The following is a 19,065-nucleotide window of genomic DNA, read 5'->3' on the forward strand; positions in this document are numbered from 1 at the left end:
GGTTATAGTATTGTTATGAGGGTATATTTTGTATGAGTTTGCATTGTAAAAGTTATAAAAAGTTTGTTTGTTTAATAACGTGGCCTACCCACGTGTGGCAGTAGGGTGGTGTACCTTTTAAGCCCACCAAATCTAGTTTGAACCTTTTATTAGATATGTAGCTCAAGTTTACTAACATGTCACACTTTATCTGCATTTTATCTGGTTAACTTTTTTTTTAAAGCATTTTTCTATGCCTCACTTCTATTTCATTGATTGTGTGAATGGTCCAGCACCCTCCAATTCTGCCTGCAGAAGATGAATGTTCTTTCAACATTTCCTGTTTTGTCCTTTCGAAGGCAGAACATGTTGCCAGGCTGCCTGTTCAGAAACGCCGTGACATATTTTTCCCCTTCAGGTGGAGTGCAATCATTCAGAGGTCTCTCAGTGTAATAAATACACTGCGTAGTAGGTGGTGTTGGCAATGGTTCAAACAGCACTTTTCTGTGGAGTATGTTGTTGTCACTTGTGTTTGTTTCTGCTTGTTTATTTTATCATTCTTTTCATTTTCATTCAGTTGTGCCACAGCCGGTTCAGATGCAAATGACTCTCCAAACTTCATACATGTCACTCGCTGTTTTTTTTTTGTGCCTTCTTTTTTGTTTTCAGGAAACATGGCGAAGACCAAGGTGGTCTAGGGGTGTCATCTAGAGGAAGGGCCACTTGAATGTTTGTTATATGAAGTGTGTTTGACCCAGATATAGATTCAACATTTAAAATGGAATAATCTACTCCTCCAAGTGGTATGGGGACCACAGTTGGGTGTGGTGATGTGAAGGAGCTGGAAGGAGATGGTATTGCAGGAGCCAGGGTAGGTGAGGTAGATATAAATCAGCTGAGCACGATGGGAGTGTTGGTGCTTCAGCGAAAGGCACACAGTCTTCTGATACGCATCTATCCACTTCGTTTGGATTGAGAGGTGCTAGCAAAACCACTTATCAAATTTTGCGACTTTAAAGCCACATCAAGCACATCCTTCAGCTTGGATGGAAGGTCTTCCTTTTCTGGTCTTGTCACGACTGACACATGCATGACATCGTACCTTCTTTCTCTACTGTTGTTTTACCTCTCCAAACACAGCTTTGTCTAGGGGTTGTAAAAGATAAGTTGGATGAGATGGGAGCCTCAAGAGGAGCACATTTTTTTCCCTCTGCCTTTTAGAGCTAGTTTCAGAGAGACATATGAAGCATGTTCATCAAAAATAAGGACTCTAGGAAACTTCATATCTGAGACCTTGGAGGACTCTCTCAAAAACAGATTTTCAAAATAATCTTCAAACAATGACCTTTCCATCCAGCCATGATCAGACACAGCATGCCTTGGTATATTATGTATGGAGGCAGACTTATACCAGCCACATTGCCAGTCATGCATATGGTTATTTGTTTTCTTCCACTACCTCCAGGGATTTGATAGACAATTTTGATCCTCTTGGAGCCAGGCTTTTGTCAGATGCAGGGTCTGTGATGAAGCCGGTTTCATCTACATTAAATGTTTTGTGGTTTGTCATGGACATTGTTTTCATTCAGTGCATTTGTAAGGATTTAATTAAACCAGTGCTCCGGTATAGTAGGATCTGATGTTGCTTTGGCTCTTGCATGTGAAAATTGTTCTGGATGATCTCTCATGAACCTGGCATATCACTACATTCCAGGTCTCTGGTTGGTAAACAGAGTTTCAATGTTGTTGGACTTCATATATTCTTCTACAAGATCTAGAAAATCATCTGTAGTAAAACCCTGACCCTACTGAGCTAGGATCTGCATGATATTAAAAAATAGGGCTAAAAGCAAAACAAATATTTCTAGAACTATGAATCGGCAACAAGTTGGATGTAATATCAAAGATGAGCTGAGCCTATGAATTACTCTTAGGGTTTGCAAGTTATGCTACCTGGAGACAGCTTAAAATTTCACACTTTGTCAATCGTAAACTTCCTTGCTAGCAGTGATAGGTTGGTGATGGTGCCTTCTTGATAGAGGCCACATGCTTCCAACATACGAGGACATGAACTGGTTCTGACATTTTTTACTCATCCTGTGTAAATTCTATAGGGTAAAATAAAATTGCATGTACTCATATATAATATAATGTGTTATTGAACCTTGCTGTGCTCTTTCCCTTCTTCCCAGATCACTTGAAATAACTTTCAGTACTTTTTAGGAATTCTACAACTGCCTAAACAACATGATTAGGTAGCCCATTCCGTGCCGTCACCACTTTCTGGGTGAAGAAGTCTCTCCCTCCACTTGATTTCCAACTGTGTCCTCTGGTCCTGGTTTCAGTACTGCGCTTAAAGTATTGTTTAGAGTTAACTATGTCAACTCATTTTAACTCGTGTTCCAGGCTGAATCGATGCAGTTCTTTCATCCTATCTTTGTAGCTCATTCCTTTAAGCCCTAGGATTAGTCTGGTTGCTCTTCGGCAGACTCTAGGGCCACAATGTTCCTTTGGTACTGTGGTGACCAGAACTGGACACAATACTCTAGGTGCGGTCTCACCAGTGCATTATACATCATCATCATAACCCTTCTTGGATTAGTACTCTACACTTTTTGGTGTATCATTTTGGGTAGTCTCTGATTTCAGTTATTATAACTTTTCTTGCAATCTGCTTTTAACAGGCTAATCCTGAGTGTTGGCAGGAAAATCTCTCCTCGTTCCATTTAACTCCTGCAACATTTTGAATGCCTAACTCTGCCAGCCGTACCTTCTCTCTCTCTCTCTCTCTCTCTCTATTGTGGTAACGTGACTGGCGGTCAAGGCTGGCCAGTGACAGAAATAGCAAACGCCCAGAGGCAGTACTGCAGTTCAGAGCCTTGGCACGCTTTTAATAACACAAAACAAAATACAGGAAAAAACAAAAGTTTCAAACCAAACACTTCCACTGTACTCTATCTCTCTCTCTCTCCGCACACTCTTACACTCTCTCCACACTTCCAAACAAACACTCCTTTATTTTTTTATCTATAGGGTGTGGCCATGCACCCACATGTTGAGCCTCTGTTTGCACACATCCTCCCCCTACTCTGTCATAAAATATGTATAGCAGTTGGGGCTAACAGAGTGAAAACGCAGTATTTTCACACGACTGGAACGAGGAAGTATTTTCAGCTGGATTCAAAGCAGCAGAAATAAAAACAAAAAATAAGAATGGAAGCTATGTACGTCCTCTTTGATGTGTGTGAGTACTTGATGAGTGAAATGAGGAACTGTGTGTAGCAATCATGCTGGGACTGTTGGAAAACAACCAACTGTACACATGCAGTAAAACTGGTTTGACCTAATAAAACTTGAACATGTTGATAGCAGAGGTGTGTTTGTAGATGAATGTAAGAGGGGAGTTGTTTTTCACATTTTTCTTTTCTCCAGTTTCCGTCCATGGTTTTCTACGTGTCTGGAAAGTGTCATTTTGAATTGTTTTGTTTCCTGGTCCTTCCTAATTTCATTCAAGCCAGAGAGAGTAGGTGTCAACACATTGCCCTGAATAAAATGAAGGAAGGTTGCTCTGTCCCAGCACTTCGGATTCTCCAAACAAGCGCAAAACCAGTTATTATACAGAGAATAACGCATGGGGTAGTGTGTGATATGAGAATTGAATGCCCATCCGATGAGTGGGATGCCACATAAACCCTGAGGGAGAAGCCTGTGGTGTTTATCCAAGCATTCCAAGGGATTATGTAGGCCCAACGCCTCTAAAGTTCTGTGTTGCTTGGGGAATGGCCACATTCCACACATGTTTTTTCATGGGTGGATTAATCAAGGTTATATATCTTTTGCAACCATCTAATGTGAGGCAGATTTCTGCTTGAGGTCCTCTAAAATGATTGTGTATTTATTTGGCAGGCGCCTTTACCCAAGGCGACCTGCAGGTGTTAACAGGGCATTAGAGGATTACAATGCAAGATTAATATTTAAATACTGTATAGTTTACAGTAAGTGCAAATCATGCTACTAAAATACAATATGAAATAAAATGCAACAAGTTAGGATTACAACAGTTTATATCTACAGCGACATAATGTCTCTACACTTAACTAATAAGCACAGGCTCTACACAGCAATGTGTATCCCTCCGTGCAAAACAATGGGTTCAGTCCCGAAATAATACGACACAGTATAAATCGCACACACAAACACAACACGGTCACAAGTCCACAGTGAGTGCTCTCTGTGGACGTGGTGAAATACAAATAATGTGCACAGGAGGGATGCAATCTGTCCCCTTAGCAACAGCTCCCGGATAGTTTAGCCATCTAACAATGACAAATACAACAGTTATGAGACAGGACAAAACAAACAAAACACAGTACACAGGGTTTTTCCTCGTAGATCTTTGCGTAACCATAACACAAGGAACAGATTGCTTGGCCACATCCCCTGATATACCCTCAATCACGCCCCCTTCATTGGAGAGTCCAATCACGTATCCTCCAATCCGTGACTGACACATCGCCTACCGCATTAAGGTGACGACTTCTGGTATTGTGGCTCCGCCCCCTTTCTCGATGACCGACTTCAAATTGACCCTGGAATAAACTGTCCAACCATCCAGTCCGTGGCACACTGTTCCTGTATACAGCGTCCTCACAGGAGGGAGATTGTTGACTAGGATTCATTCGCTCTTTGTCACAGTCTCCCAACTTTTGAACTGTCACTCCCACTCGCTGTGTTATCTACCATTTCACATGAGGGAAATATTACATAAAATGCACATGAGGGGTGGCTTTCTAAACTGATGATCTGTGATGAGAATAACAAATATGTTAATAGCACTGCAGTTGTTGTTTATTGTGTTTTTGTGTGCTGGTTTTTCAGATCACTTTGAGCACCATGGCCCAGTCAAGTAGCTCCTGCTCCGAAGACCAATTGACTTGTTGTATTTGTCTGGATATCTTTACCAACCCAGTCTCAACACCATGTGGACACAATTTCTGTATGGAATGCATTGGGAGACACTGGGATCAGAATAATAGCTCCATATGCCCGCTGTGTAAATACGAATTTTACATAAGGCCTGATCTCCATATTAACAAAGTCTTAGCTGAAATTGCAGATGAGTGCAGAAATGTAAGCCTTTCTGAAGCCAGTGCAGCTAAGCCTGGAGATGTGGTTTGTGATTTCTGTCCTGGGAGAAAGTTAAAAGCTGTAAAATCCTGCTTGGTGTGCCTGGCTTCTTACTGTGAGATGCATGTGAAGTCTCACAGTGAAGTTGCAACTTTAAGGAGGCACACACTGGTTGGTCCAATCAGAAATCTTGAAGAAAGGCTGTGCTCGAAGCATGAAAGGCTTTTGGAACTGTTCTGTACTGCTGATCAAGCATGTATTTGCTCATTGTGTGCAGAGAAAGACCACCAGGGGCATAGCGTTGTCTCCATCGAGAAGGGGAGGACAGAGAAAATGGTAGGGGGGCAACATTGGTAAAAAAAAATAAAAGAAACTTGGGGGGGGGGGGGGGGGGGCTTCAAAATAGTTTGATTATTTATCTGAGTACCAAACCTAATTATTTAGGATGTTGCTAAATATTGCCATCTAATCCCTTCCTCTGTTTTCTCTTGAGATTCCAAGGTTAGTAACACTTTAGTTTAGGGAGCTGTTATAAGTGACTATAAACAATCTATAAGCATGTTATTACTGATGTTAACAATTATAGAATATGATTAGAAATAATAAAACTATTATACACTTTTGTCTTTAATACACATAATAAATGTAGTCTAGTATTTAATACATGTATTTAGGAAAAGTTATAAACGACAACCGCATAACTTTCAGACACGCAGAGTCATTTAAATTTGTAAACCTCAAATCACCGAAATGACTGCCGTGGCAGTTCTAGTGTTAAACCCCAGGAACGCCAGATCCAATCACAATCATTGTTGGATCCCCCAGCAAAAATCTGCAATTGGCACAGCCAAGTACATAAACTTTGTTTCAGGATCACACACTCATTTTTGCATGCATCGTAACTAAACAACAAAACAAATGTCAGAATATATTTAATGATCTCTGTTTCTATATAGACTCAGTTAAGGAAGACACAGACAGAAATACAAAGACAAACCCAGGAGAGGCTGAAGGAGCTTGCTGAGCTGAACCAGACTATAGAATTAGTCAGTGTAAGTATTATCAAATATTATAAACTTCACAGAAAAAAAACAATCTTTGGAGTCATCCAAAACTGCGATGTTGCTCTGAATTGGAATGTTACTATTTATTATTACAATGTTGTCATTTTATTGGGCATGCTCTATGAGGGTGCATTTTTAATAATTTAAAAGTGCTCTGTGGTAAATCTGTTATTAAACATCTGGTTAATCCATGTTTGAGACCCGTTTGGTACTGTTCTCGTCTACTCTCTGTCTTTTTCTGTAAATAGTAAGTTAAGGGTAACAGTTCACTATACTGCTTGAAAAGCGTCTTATTTGAGCTTATTCTGTACTTTTGATTTGTTTTTTAATTGCTTTAGTAGTTTCTTATCTCAGCCACAGGGTTAGGTTCCAAAAAACAGAAGTTGTCTAAAAGACATTTCAGTCCAATAGCACATCTTCTGGTTCTGACCGTGGCAAAGTGGTTTGCACCAAACAACAAGAAGAAGAAGTTCAGGGTCCAAACTGCTCTATTTATATCCAGGTCATTTGGCGATTGTAAATAATAACAATTGCACAGTCCCGAAATAAGTAACACGTATAACAAACACAAACACGGCCACAAGTCAAAAGTGAGTGCTCTTTGTGCAAATGGTGAAATATAGTAGTGCACAGAGGTGACGAGCAGTGCGGGTTTGGTGCTGGCTTCAAGCGACAGCTCCCGGATAGATTAGCCATCTAACCATGACAAACAATTACTAGACAGACAAACAGTACAAACACTCACGGTACATTCACAGTCCTTCAGCGGTTCGTTGGTAACCATAACAAAGGAACAGTTGCCTTCATCACATTCCCTTTTGTACCGTCAGCCACGCCCCCTTGCTTAGCGAGTGCAATCGCTTTTCCTCCAATCCGCGACTGCCACATCGTCTCCTGTCTGGGGTGATGACTTGGTGTACTGTGACCCCTTTCTAGATGGCCAACTTCCACCTTTCCCTGGAATGAATTGCCAAACCATCCAGTCCGGGGCACACTGTTCCCTTTATAACCAAGACTCATTCTTTCTCTGTCACAGACCCCATGCAATTTTGTGTGGCCAAATGTGTACATTTTCAATTAGCCCCACCTTTTACCACCTTGTCCCTGTCCAAATAATTAAGATGCTGGGGTAACACCCAATGATTTATTTCAGAATTAATTTAGTCTGTTTCTAACACTCCCAATACTCCCATACTCCAAAACCAACGATTAGACAAATAGGACGTTCACAATCTGAAACAGGGTGTGGGAAATTGGTTGAATTTGATGAAGAAATACATATTCCCCAGGCTGTATACATCCTAAAGTGTATAACCTATTGTGCATTTTCATTTAGAGATCTGCACAGAGAGAAACTGCTGAAAGTAAGAAAGTTTTTGATGATCTGATGGACTCCATTCAAAAGAAAAAGTATGCTGTTGTTGAGCTGATAGAGGCTAAAGAGAAAACTGCACTCATTGAGGTGGAAGGTCTGAGGAAAAAAATACAGCAAGAAATCAGTGAGCTGAGAAGGCAAAACAATGAGATTGAACAGCTGTCAGAGACCAAGGACAACATTCAGTTCCTAAAGGTAAGAATTTAAGGATGTCAGTTTACGAATCTCACACAAACAAACAAAAAAAAACCTGCCAAATCATCAGGTACCTTGATATTCTTCACTATAACTCAATACAACAGCAATCTTTACCGATTTTGTTTCAGATACCATTACATTTCACTGACTCCTCTCTTCGTCTCCAATGTAGAATCCCCTGCCTATTTCTGTTCCTTGTGGAATTGGTGGAGAACCTAGGGTCCCTTTTAATGCAACCTTCAATTTTGAGGCTGAAAGAAAAGCTGTATCTGCCCTTAAAGGCTATCTTGAGGACATCTGGAAAAAAGAATCAGGAAAAATATCTAAAACAGGTTTGCATAAGTCACAGTGGTTACTCCTGCTAGTTGGAATAAAATCTACCATTTATTCAAATTTGCTGGAGTAACTTCCATGGCTCTCTATACTTTTGAATTAGCATTATTGTCGTTTTGCAAAAAAAAAAAATGCTGAAATAAATAATTGTAGACATCTATTTCTTGTAAAAAAAAATTCCCCTCATCCACAAAAACAAAACATTTGCTACAAAAGATTTTTCCTAAAATTCTTTGTTTTCGAGAAATTTCTAGAAATTATACATTTCCGTTGGGGTATGTAAAGTTTTGACAACAACTATGCATTTTATAATTATTTTTTTCTGAACAAATTAGGTCATGAGAGAATCTCCACACCAGAACTTATTCTTTATTTTTCTATCCAGTGAATAAAGTTGAAGTCCAAAGGTCACATTCTCCAGCACCAATGAATAAACCAGAACTGTCAGCAGGTATGGAGGAGGGGAATCTGTTATAGTGGATGATGTCATTGCCACACTTCTGGCAAGTGAGGTCAGCATGCAATATTGAATGTCCAGACTAGGGGTCGGATTTCCAATTTTAGTAAAGGTGTTTATTCATAAGTAAGGCTACAATTTTGTTACAGAGGTCATGGAAATCGTGAAAATCACGAATCTGAACAAAAGTTAGTGAATTCTTGGAAATGGATGTGAAAAACACATTTGGTTAGGCACTGCCTTTATTTCATTTGAAAATGCAGTATGTCATGCACTGAAAATACAAATCTGCGAGTATCTGTAAATTGTTTGGTTGTGTATGCAAGCAGCATTTACGTGTAGCTATGTAGGTCAGCGAATGGGATGTGTATTTTGTAGCAGAACGAGCATGTAAATGAACACAGATCGTATGTTACTGTAAACTCTCGGTTGTGATCTTCACATACATACAGCGCTTGTTAATTTACTTTTTTAAAGGAAAAAGTAGGCTTGCATCTTCAAAAAATATGAATACTTACATTTTATGTCTGTTGAAATAAAATACTCTTTCTCTAAAACTAAACATTGCTAAACAAAATACTTCAAAATGCCGTTGAACTTTTTGTTATTTTATTTCCTGCAAACTGTAGATAAAACGAGAGGTTTATCTCTGTTTTGTAGTCTTCTTTTCTGGTCTTTATGATGCCCCTCTTCTGGGACACAGTGCCTACCTACGTGATTTGACTTTTCAGCAGTCAAAAGCAGTAGTCTTTATTATTGGTTTTGGTGTACTATTTAAAAGCTCTTGTGTATGTTGATGTAGCTCAAGCTCCATTATTTGGTGACCTTTCCGTGACCTTTCCTTGAAATCTTGTTTTTTTTCTGCAACTTGCCCGTGAAATGTACTAAAAATCTGTGCCAGAATCGTAGCCTTACTCATGAGTAAGGGCTGTTTTGAGTACATTTACTAATTTTTACAAAATTTCCAAGGTAAGTAAAGTTATATTTTACGTTCGTGTTTTTGAGTAAATTTACTTTACTAAATGCCTGCTAAATTTTACGAAACTTAAAGTGATTTTTGACGTAATTTCAATGTGTAAATTTATGCCATTTGAAGTTAATGGTGTAAAGTTACGCGCATTGTATAAACCCCTGCTGAGACTGGGATTTTTGATCCGAGCTGAGGAAAGATATAACGAGGTACATAGAAACACAAAGCAAAACACAACGTACCTTTAGTATTACTAAGAACCGATTTCATTTGAAGAGAACAAAAGCCTACAATACGTGCCAAAAAATGTTGCAAAATAATTCTGGTGTGTGCTATGTGCTAATAGTTCTGGCTAATTCTGGTGTGTGCTATGTGCTAAATGCCCCACACATTTTGCAGAGGAACAGATGACAAATATTAGCTTTGGATGACCCAGATGTTCAGCCACTCATGCAAACCACACTAATCGCAATAATAGAAAATGTATTTTCATAAAAAGCACTTGTCATCAGACATGCACAGCTAAAACACACACAAACAACACAGAGGTATTTGTCATTTACTGGTCATTTCTCTTAATTACAATACACACTTTTTTGCCAATTAACCAGCTTTGGTGCCTTACAAAGAAAAAAAAAACATTTCTCAAATTAATTCAATTTAAATGCACAACTTTTTCTTTTCCTTCACCGAATAATACACTGTAGTGTTTTTTAATGTTATCTAAAGACATATTTAGTGCAGTTTCCACTCTGGTTTTTCCTCTCTCTTTTTTTGTATTTTCTTGCCTCATCAATTCCAGAGAGCTCGGAAGTCGTCTTCAAGCTCTATACACTTCTGCACTTCCTGGGAATTTTTGTTTTCATTTTAATTTTTTTTTAAAAATGTGAAACGATGTTCTGTTCCATTTTAAGTTCACGTATAGCATTTGCATATACGTTAGGCACGTGTGTATGTGTTGGTGTGGGGAATAATGGGTTGGTAGGGAGGGGGTTAAATTTCTCCGTGTCAAAACACCTGGGAATGTGGCTGGAGCTGTGAATTGAATAAGTGAGTAAATGATTAATTAAGGCTCCAGCCACAGGTGTATAAATAGGATCGCGAGTGATAGTGAGAATGGTTAAGGTAAATGTTGGTGAAGGTGCTCTGTGCTTCGTGCTGTATTTATGTCCATGTTTCTTTACTTTCATGAGTGTTTTGTATACCCTTTTGTTTTGGCCCTTGTGCCGTTTTTTTTTGTTTAGTGTGTCATGTATTTATTATGTATTTATAACTTGTGCATTAGCACGTTTTAAACCTGCAGCTTCCTTGTCTCTGTCTCTGAGTCTCCTTGGTAATAACAGCCTTACCAGTGATGCTGTCCTGTCACGCGACTTAAAAATATAACGTAAGTGTTTTGCACGCCGTCAGGATGTAGTGGGGGGTGCAATAGAAATGACGTCACAGTAACCGCTTTACAATCAAAAGAAACCCCTCAAGGGTGCTTTTACTCCACCAAAAGATAAAAAAAAAAAAAACTGGACTAGCCAGCGATGGTTAGATCCAGGTTAAAATACTTTGCAACAAATAAAAACACAAAGAAAACTCCTGAACAAAACCAGCAATGGTTAAAAAAATAAAAGTAATCTTTCAATCTACACAATATTCCTTCGTGCAGCTGGTGCCAGGGTCGTGCAGCGCAGAGCAGGGTTGTGTGGCCAGTCAGTTTTTATGCAGAGAGTGTAGCTCTACACTGGTCGTCCCTTTCAGTCCTTGCAGTCTGCAAAATGGTCAGGCACAAAACAGGTAGCGAAACAACAAAGGCAATACGATACAGCTCCAAAAACTTGAGAGCGAACTTCCTAAAACTGCTCCCCTAAATACTGCCAGGCCCCTCCCTACAATCAGCACTGCACCAAAATCTGCCCAATCGAAGCACACTGCAGCGCAGACCATGAAGAACACGCCCAGCAGTACAGCAGCTTCGGGACCTACCAAGATGACCGACCTCCGGTCCCTGCTGTGCCCGGATGTCAGCACTTCCGGTCAGGAGCGCCCTTATCTTTGAGCGCAGCGCCCTCACAGGTCGGGAGGGAGATTTACAGCCCGATTCATTCTCTCCTTGTCACACACGCCCATTCATTATATTTTACTTTGAATTAGAAGACACTGACTCAACAGTAAAGTGACACTACTATCAATGGAAAATTGCAACGTAAAGAACATACAGAACTTTCAACGTTAGGTTACTAACCCTTACTCTGAGTAATTTACCAACTTTGGAAAATTGGCCCCAAAGTATACATTTTCAAAAATAAAAATAGGTCTTTAATCTTCATAAAAGAAAACACAAAAAAACATCTGTAAACAGGATTTTCGGCTTTATTTCCCCATTATCCCATATTGAGATCTTCACTCAACCGTGTTTCCTGAAAAACTAGTGCCTTTATACGCAACAAAGAATGAACTCTTTGCATCTGAGGCCAAGTATGTGACTTTCAGCTCTGATGTGATCACCAACTCCCTGATATTAAATGGTCATTTACTAATACTGTTTCCTTTTTTTTCAGGACCCGTCTGGGCAACATGGACTGGACAATCAGGTATGTTATTTCCTTTGATTTTAATTTTATTTTTTCACATTCTGTTTCCCAGTGACTGATTTTTCTATTTTCTATTTTTCTGTGCAGTGAGCAATGTCCCAAGACCACGTTCTCTAGCACTAATGAAGAACCCGGAAATGTCATCAGGTATGGGGTATGAGGTATGAGGTATGGGGTATGGGGGGGGGGGGGAGAGAATCTGTTAGAGCGGGTGATGTCATCATTGCTGTTCATATCGCAACATTTTAGTTTTTTTTTTTTTTTAATATAGTCCCAATAGTTTTTGATATTATTTTTTTTCACACAATAAATAACTTGTCTCACTCTGCATGTGTTGATATTCCAACTATTCCAATTAGCTTTTCCAATTCACATGTAATCCTATGACAACATGAAAACAACCTTAGTTGTTTTGGTTTTACACCTGACCTCATCTGCCCAGTGGTGACTACACATGTTGTCTAACGTGAACCCACCTTGTAGCAGGTAATCAGTGTGTGCTGGAAAGCCTTGTCAGAACATGGGTCAGGTAAGGGTGCAGTGGCAGCCTTGACAATTTCCTGTCTTTTTTGGAATTGTCAGCTCTTACTGTCAAGTAAGGCGTAGTTTTACACATGCATATACAATTACAGGCATGTAACATATTTTACTCTTACAGTTTACTTATGCTTTACACGCAACAAAGAATTAACTCTTTGCATCTGAGCCTAAATATGCGACTTTTAGCTCTGATGTGATCGCTAACTCTCTGATATTAAATAGTTTCCTTTGTTTATTTTTTTTCAGAACCCATCTGGGCAACATGGACTGGACAATCAGGTATGTTATTTCCTTTGATTTTAATTTTATTTTTTCACATTCTGTTTCCCAGTGACCGATTTTTCTATTTTTCTGTGCAGTGAGCAATGTCCCAAGACCACGTTCTCTAGCACTAATGAAGAAACCGGAAATGTCACCAGGTATGGGGGGGAGAGAATCTGTTAGAACGGGTGATGTCATCGTTGCTGTTCATATCTCAACATTTTAGTTTTTTAACATAGTCCCGATAGTTTTTGATATATATTTTTTTTATTCCCACATAGGTAAATAAACAAGGAAATTATAAAAGTTTATCGAATAAATGTAGTTATATTTGAAACTGTACGTCTCCTGTGTACATTCAGCAAGGATATGGGTTAATTGTGTTGGTCCATTCACTTGCTTAATAACAAGGTTTCTCGTCAATTAATGTTGTCCTCTTTTCTCTATCCAGTAGCAACACCTGCAGGACCAGCATTTGTATTAGTTAAGCCTGTCTGACAGTGCATGTTTTTCCAAGGCGATACATTTTACTCAAACACTAACAAAAATGATTTAAATATATATATTTTCTATCCAGTGAAAATAACTACAGTTAATAAACCACATGCACCAGAGCCAAGGACCATAGCAGCGTTTCTACAAGGTAATGCTCTGAGCGTATTATTTTAAACAAATGTCAACGTGGTGTTGATGGTAATCCACTCTCAAATGATGTCGAAGATCAAGTTCCAGTACTACTGCAGAACTGATCTGAGTGCAGCCTAGCCTGATGCATCTCTGAGACAGATGGGGATGTCATAGATGTAAATATTACACGCATCAATTCAAATCAGTAAATTCAAATGTGTGGCTGATGACAGAACCCGTACTAATTTGTTTCTTCTTATTTTCTCTGACCCATACTTCTTTCTCCAGAGCCAAGAGCCAGATTAGATGTTGTACAAGGTAAGGCTGTGGAGTGTGGGTTTGAAGGGGCTTGAAATCAGGCTGTAACAATACACACAAATCACAATGTACATCATAAACCTTGTGGTAGTCTCAGTGGATAAAGATCAGATGAATATTGAAAACTAGAAGCTAGTTCTGAGAAATGTAGTATTTTGCAGGGAGAAGCAAATGCCTGTAGAGAAACTAGTACTGGAGCATCTATTTACTTGTATATAGGTTTATGTTGTGTGGCAAAGTGGGGTTTGCTTTGTCACACTTCAGGCAGGTGTCCCTCATTAACCTTTAGAGCAAGGTGTTTCCCATCCTGGCTAATACCAACCCCATGTCATTCTGGGGGATGTAGTCCCATTATCCTCCTGGACTACACCTTTCCTCTTCCTACTTTGCCACATATCCTCCCCCTTGTGCTCACATTGCCATTCCACGGCCACCTCCCCCCCCCCCCCCCCTCCCCCCATGGAAACCCAACCACTTCCCCCACAAGTTCAAAATTGTCAATTTTTAGACCTTCTTGCGGTGTTTGCGGAAAGGAACCGAGAACCGGCAACAAGAGACCAGGGCGATGTGGATGGGCCGTCGGGAGCGCAGGTTGGTGACTGGGCGGCTGTGGCAGCAGGCAGAGGTGAGAACCCCAGCGACTTTGTAGCGGTCTGGTTTATCAAGCGAAATGGAACAGGAGACCAGGCGAACGACTGTGCCTGGTGATGCAGCGTCCTGTGCAGACCCAGTGACCAATTAACAAAATAACCTTGGCCTTCAATGTGTACTTTTTTTTTGTTTTACAGTATTTGTATTGCCATAATGATAATGATACTAAAAATGCTATTCTTTTTCTATACAGGGAAAAAACCTGCCATTCCTAAAAAAAAGGCTACTGAGCCAGTGGCTAAACCTACATTTCTACTCCAAGGTAAAGCTGTGAGAAATCTATTCAGATAGCTGATATCCAGTGTAAAATGTATTAATGTAAAAAAAAACAACCTCTAGTGCTTTTATGTATTCACTCCCTTTGATTGTTATCAACAGGGATGGCAGTTTGTAGTAATACTAAATGGCACAAGTAACTTACTAGGTGTGTTGAGAACCCAATAACCACACTCATCTAGGTACATGTACTCGGATCATACTCAGATAATCTCATCTGAAGTTATGATAAAATGCTTCAACATGTATTCGGCAATGTTTTAACAATAATGTTATAGTACTGATTTTTTTAAAACCACAGTTGTTTTAATGTGGGATTTATGGCTCGTTTTTGTATTTACATTTTTTTGCTGTATATCCTTGAGAGACTTCAAGCTTTACAGTTTGGGGTTTCAGTGGTTTATTGCGATGGGTTCAGAGTAGAGTTGTGTGAAGCTTCTATTGCTGTTAGTCTTTTTAGGTGCTGAAGAGAGAAATGTTAAAATGGTCTTGAAGCTAATAAAACAATGTCAGGTTATGTGGCAAATGAGTGAATCTCCTAGCATGTACTTTTTTCTCTCTCTCTCTCTCTCCAGGAAACACAACTGTAGTTCCTAAACAACAAACTCCAGAGTCTATAACCAAGGCAGACTTTGCTAAATGTAAGGCTGAGGAAATGTTTGCTGGTATTATTACACACGTGCTGAGTGACAAAAGTCTGGTGTTGTGGTACAGGGACTAGACAAATAAATCTCTGGCCAAAAGTTTTGCATCCCCCAATCGAATGAACTAATTTAAAAGTCGAATGAAACCTGCTGAATAATGTTATGTTAACATATTGAATTACAAACCGCTTTGTAGTTTTCCATATACTTAACGAAAAACCGACAAATTAAAAAATGTGACATTTCGAAAACTAACATGAAATACTACTGTACCGCTATTACGACTTCCAGTAGAGTTTTTGCAATATAATTTAGTAGGTTAATTTATTACATAATGTTAATAAAATATCTAAATTATGTTCATATATTTTTTACTGTCTCAATCCTAAAATTCTAGGTGATGGTAAACTTTTGGCCATATCTGTACACTGTCAAGTAGCACTCTTTTTCCCCCAAAGTGATTGGAGGTCTAACCCAAAATAACAAGGGCTCTAATGCAATTTATTTACCATGTATAAAAACTTGATTAGGGCGGGGTTTGATCATTTAGCAACAGTAGGCTTTCAAATCAATTTTCACCCAACGTACTCAGTAACAAAATTTCTCTTCTAAATCAGATTTTCATCAGCTCACATTTGATCCAAACACAACCAATAAACACATCTTGCTGTCTGAAGAGAACAGAAAGGCAACATGGAGAGCCAAATTCCTAGAGTATCCTGATCATCCAGAAAGATTTGACGGTTGGAACCAGCTACTTAGTTCAGAAGGTCTTGTTGGCAAACGCTATTATTGGGAAGTTGAATGCACAGGGAAAGAGATCGAAATAGGAGTCGCGTATAAAGGAATCGCCAGGAAGGAATGGAATGATTCTTCTCACATTGGAAGAAATCTACTTTCCTGGAGTCTGGAGTGGAATCAGGATGGATATTTTGCCTGGCACAATAATGAAATGTCTAGTTTAAGTGCCCCCCGCTCACAGAAGCTAGGAGTCTACTTGGACTATCCAGCTGGAACTCTGTCATTTTACAGCATCACTGACACAATAACCCTCCTGCACAGATATCATACCACATTCACTGAACCACTGTATGCTGGGTTTAAGGTTGGCTACGTTTCTTCTGCACAGATCTGTGCCAGAGTAAATGTTTTATGTCATCGTTATACTTAAGTAAATAGGCCATCCTAGGATATGTAGTTATACTTTCTTTACTGCAGTTGGAGTTGATGTTGAATTTCTAACCATTTTGAAAAGTGTTGTGATTGCATGGTTACATTGACAAACAAATAGATGCCACTTCCTCTAAAATGTGCCCAAAGCACAAGTCCTAACAACTGAAAATTACTACCGATATGCATCTTAAAAAAAAAACTCAAAACAGCCATAAATTGTACATATATTGATTTATGTTAGCCATGTGATTAATAGCTTAAATAACAAAAATGCATTTTCCTACTTAATTTACTGCAGGAACCACGTTAGTTTTTAAACTTATGGCTGGTGAATTCTTTACGTAAAATAAGGGATTTAAAAAAAAAAATGAAAACAGCAGTGTGCCAGCCCATATAAAGTGTGTGTGGGAATGTAAGATTGGCAGGGATGGGGTTAAATCTGTCTCTGCCATCAATCACAGATGTGGCCATTCCACAATTAGGTGATTGGTGCTAATTGGGAATTGGGGAGTGCCCACGTGGATGAAAGGAGCCAGAAAGTAAGTATGTGTGTGTCTGTTTGTCTAAATTCTTGCTGGTAACATCTTGGGCTGTGATGCTATCCTGTCACAAGCAGGAAACTAAATATTTCACTGGTAAAAAGATCAGTAGATCATTACTATTTAAACATCATTATTATTGGGGGTATGTGTTTTTTTTATATAGAAATCTCTTACCCTAAGCAAAAAAAATATCTAGATCCACATACAGTATTTGTTTTTTTCTTGAGGAATTGTATGTGTTCATGTCACCTCACCTTCTGATAGAGATGGTCTTGTACTATTATTCCACTATAAAGGGTCTATAAACAAATGTTGAAGTAATATGGTAGGCCTATGCGTGTATGGACTGGAGTTGAGGCGTATAGTGGAACACAATTATCCCTGAAGGGGGATATAGTATCTGCCAGGGGCTTATGTTGCCCAAAGCCAAAGACGACACAAGGGGACAAGATTTTTACACAAAACCAGAAATATCCAGTCCATATATGTTTTATTAAACCTTGAAAGAGAGAAAGCCTTGTTCAGATTTTGCTTGTTTAGTTTCTCTTTTTTTTGCTTGCTGAAAGACGATGATACATGTGATTTTAGCATACTTTTGGTTAAGGGTATTTTGAAGCTTGTCTTTAGAAAGATGAGGAAAACACTGTTCCGCGATATTTGTTTCATTCAGCAGCTATGGCCAAAAATGTTGCCTCACCTTATAGAATTAACTAACTTTGCTTCATAAAGTTGAATGGAAACCTGCTGAATCATGTTACGTTAACATATTGAATTACATACCGCTTTGTAGGTTCCCATATACTTAACGAAAAACTGACACAAATTGAAAAATGTAACATTTTGAAATCTAACATGAAATACTGTACTACCATTACGACTTGTGATATCATTTTGTAGTTTCTTGGATAACATGATGTTAAATAAGATATATATATATATATATATATATATATATATATATATATATATATATATATATATATATATATATATATATATATATATATAATTTTAAGGATGTCTCAATCCTAATATTCCTGGTGATGCTAAACCTTTGGCTGCTGCTGTATGAATAGTTATTCTGTATATGTATTGTTTCTATATTGTTGCTATGAATTTGTACCATTGTTAATGACTGCTGAGGATATATTGCAAACTAAAATAGTTCACTTGAAGATTTTTAATTAATCATTATATTTTTAATAATCTAATATGACATTTATTATGTAAGCAGTTCATATTTTTTCTCATTTTACATGATATTGTATTATTCAAAAACTTTGCCAAAAAGATGGAAGTTTGAGTCTGTGATGCTGTAGATGTAACAACCATGATTTGTTTTAGTTAGTTGTTACTATTTTTCATCATTTTATATTGACATTTGAAAAAGTCTTTGGAGTTTTGTCCACTGGGTTGAATTACATTGTTTCAGTCAGTCACAAGCTCAAACTCAACTGACTTGGGGGGGTCTGATAATTTTTATGTGGCACAAATTATATTATATTCATTGTAACATATATATATATATATATATATATATATATATATATATATATATATATATATATATATATATATATATATATATTTTAAAAGCTAGTTATGTCGATATTATGGCGATAGGTGTTCGGTGTTGTCTTATTGTAATTTACAAGAATTGTCACTGTATAAACTAACACAAGGGACGTTCTTTTCAATCTGAATTATGGTATCGCCTGTTACAGATTGGAGGCGGTTGGGTTTCTGATGGTTGATCAGCGATACTAGTAGATTCTGATGTTAAAATGAAATTTGTTTGTTTACATTTAAGGTATGTATTCACGCACACATGCTGTCAATCATTAAAAATGATACTTATACTTTGTTTGTGTTTCATATAATCACTGTATAAAAATAAACGTGAACTGTAGCGCTTCTGTGTGCATACATACAGACGTAAATGGTAAAT

At 38.4% G+C, this 19,065-nt stretch overlaps 1 protein-coding gene across 2 annotated transcripts in view; it reads left to right on the forward strand.

Annotated features, from left to right (window-relative positions):
* Positions 1–18,976, forward strand: part of LOC117433614 (tripartite motif-containing protein 16-like) — a 19,144-nt gene extending 168 nt beyond the window's left edge. Inside the window, exons 2-16 of one of the 2 annotated variants that reach the window (XM_059008892.1) lie at positions 4,858–5,442; positions 6,063–6,158; positions 7,507–7,740; positions 7,916–8,075; positions 8,462–8,527; positions 12,053–12,085; positions 12,173–12,232; positions 12,872–12,904; positions 12,985–13,044; positions 13,464–13,529; positions 13,802–13,831; positions 14,340–14,456; positions 14,676–14,744; positions 15,334–15,399; positions 16,020–18,976. In XM_059008892.1, the coding sequence (XP_058864875.1) occupies positions 4,873–5,442; positions 6,063–6,158; positions 7,507–7,740; positions 7,916–8,075; positions 8,462–8,527; positions 12,053–12,085; positions 12,173–12,232; positions 12,872–12,904; positions 12,985–13,044; positions 13,464–13,529; positions 13,802–13,831; positions 14,340–14,456; positions 14,676–14,744; positions 15,334–15,399; positions 16,020–16,573 (2,214 nt within the window). In that variant the 5' untranslated portion in view covers positions 4,858–4,872 and the 3' untranslated portion in view covers positions 16,574–18,976. The remainder of the gene's footprint in view (positions 1–4,857; positions 5,443–6,062; positions 6,159–7,506; positions 7,741–7,915; positions 8,076–8,461; positions 8,528–12,052; positions 12,086–12,172; positions 12,233–12,871; positions 12,905–12,984; positions 13,045–13,463; positions 13,530–13,801; positions 13,832–14,339; positions 14,457–14,675; positions 14,745–15,333; positions 15,400–16,019) is intronic. The other variant, XM_059008893.1, reaches the window with a different exon arrangement.
* Positions 18,977–19,065: the final 89 nt, after the last annotated feature.

Source organism: Acipenser ruthenus, chromosome 38 (assembly GCF_902713425.1).
Source record: "Acipenser ruthenus chromosome 38, fAciRut3.2 maternal haplotype, whole genome shotgun sequence".
NCBI lineage: Eukaryota > Metazoa > Chordata > Actinopteri > Acipenseriformes > Acipenseridae > Acipenser > Acipenser ruthenus.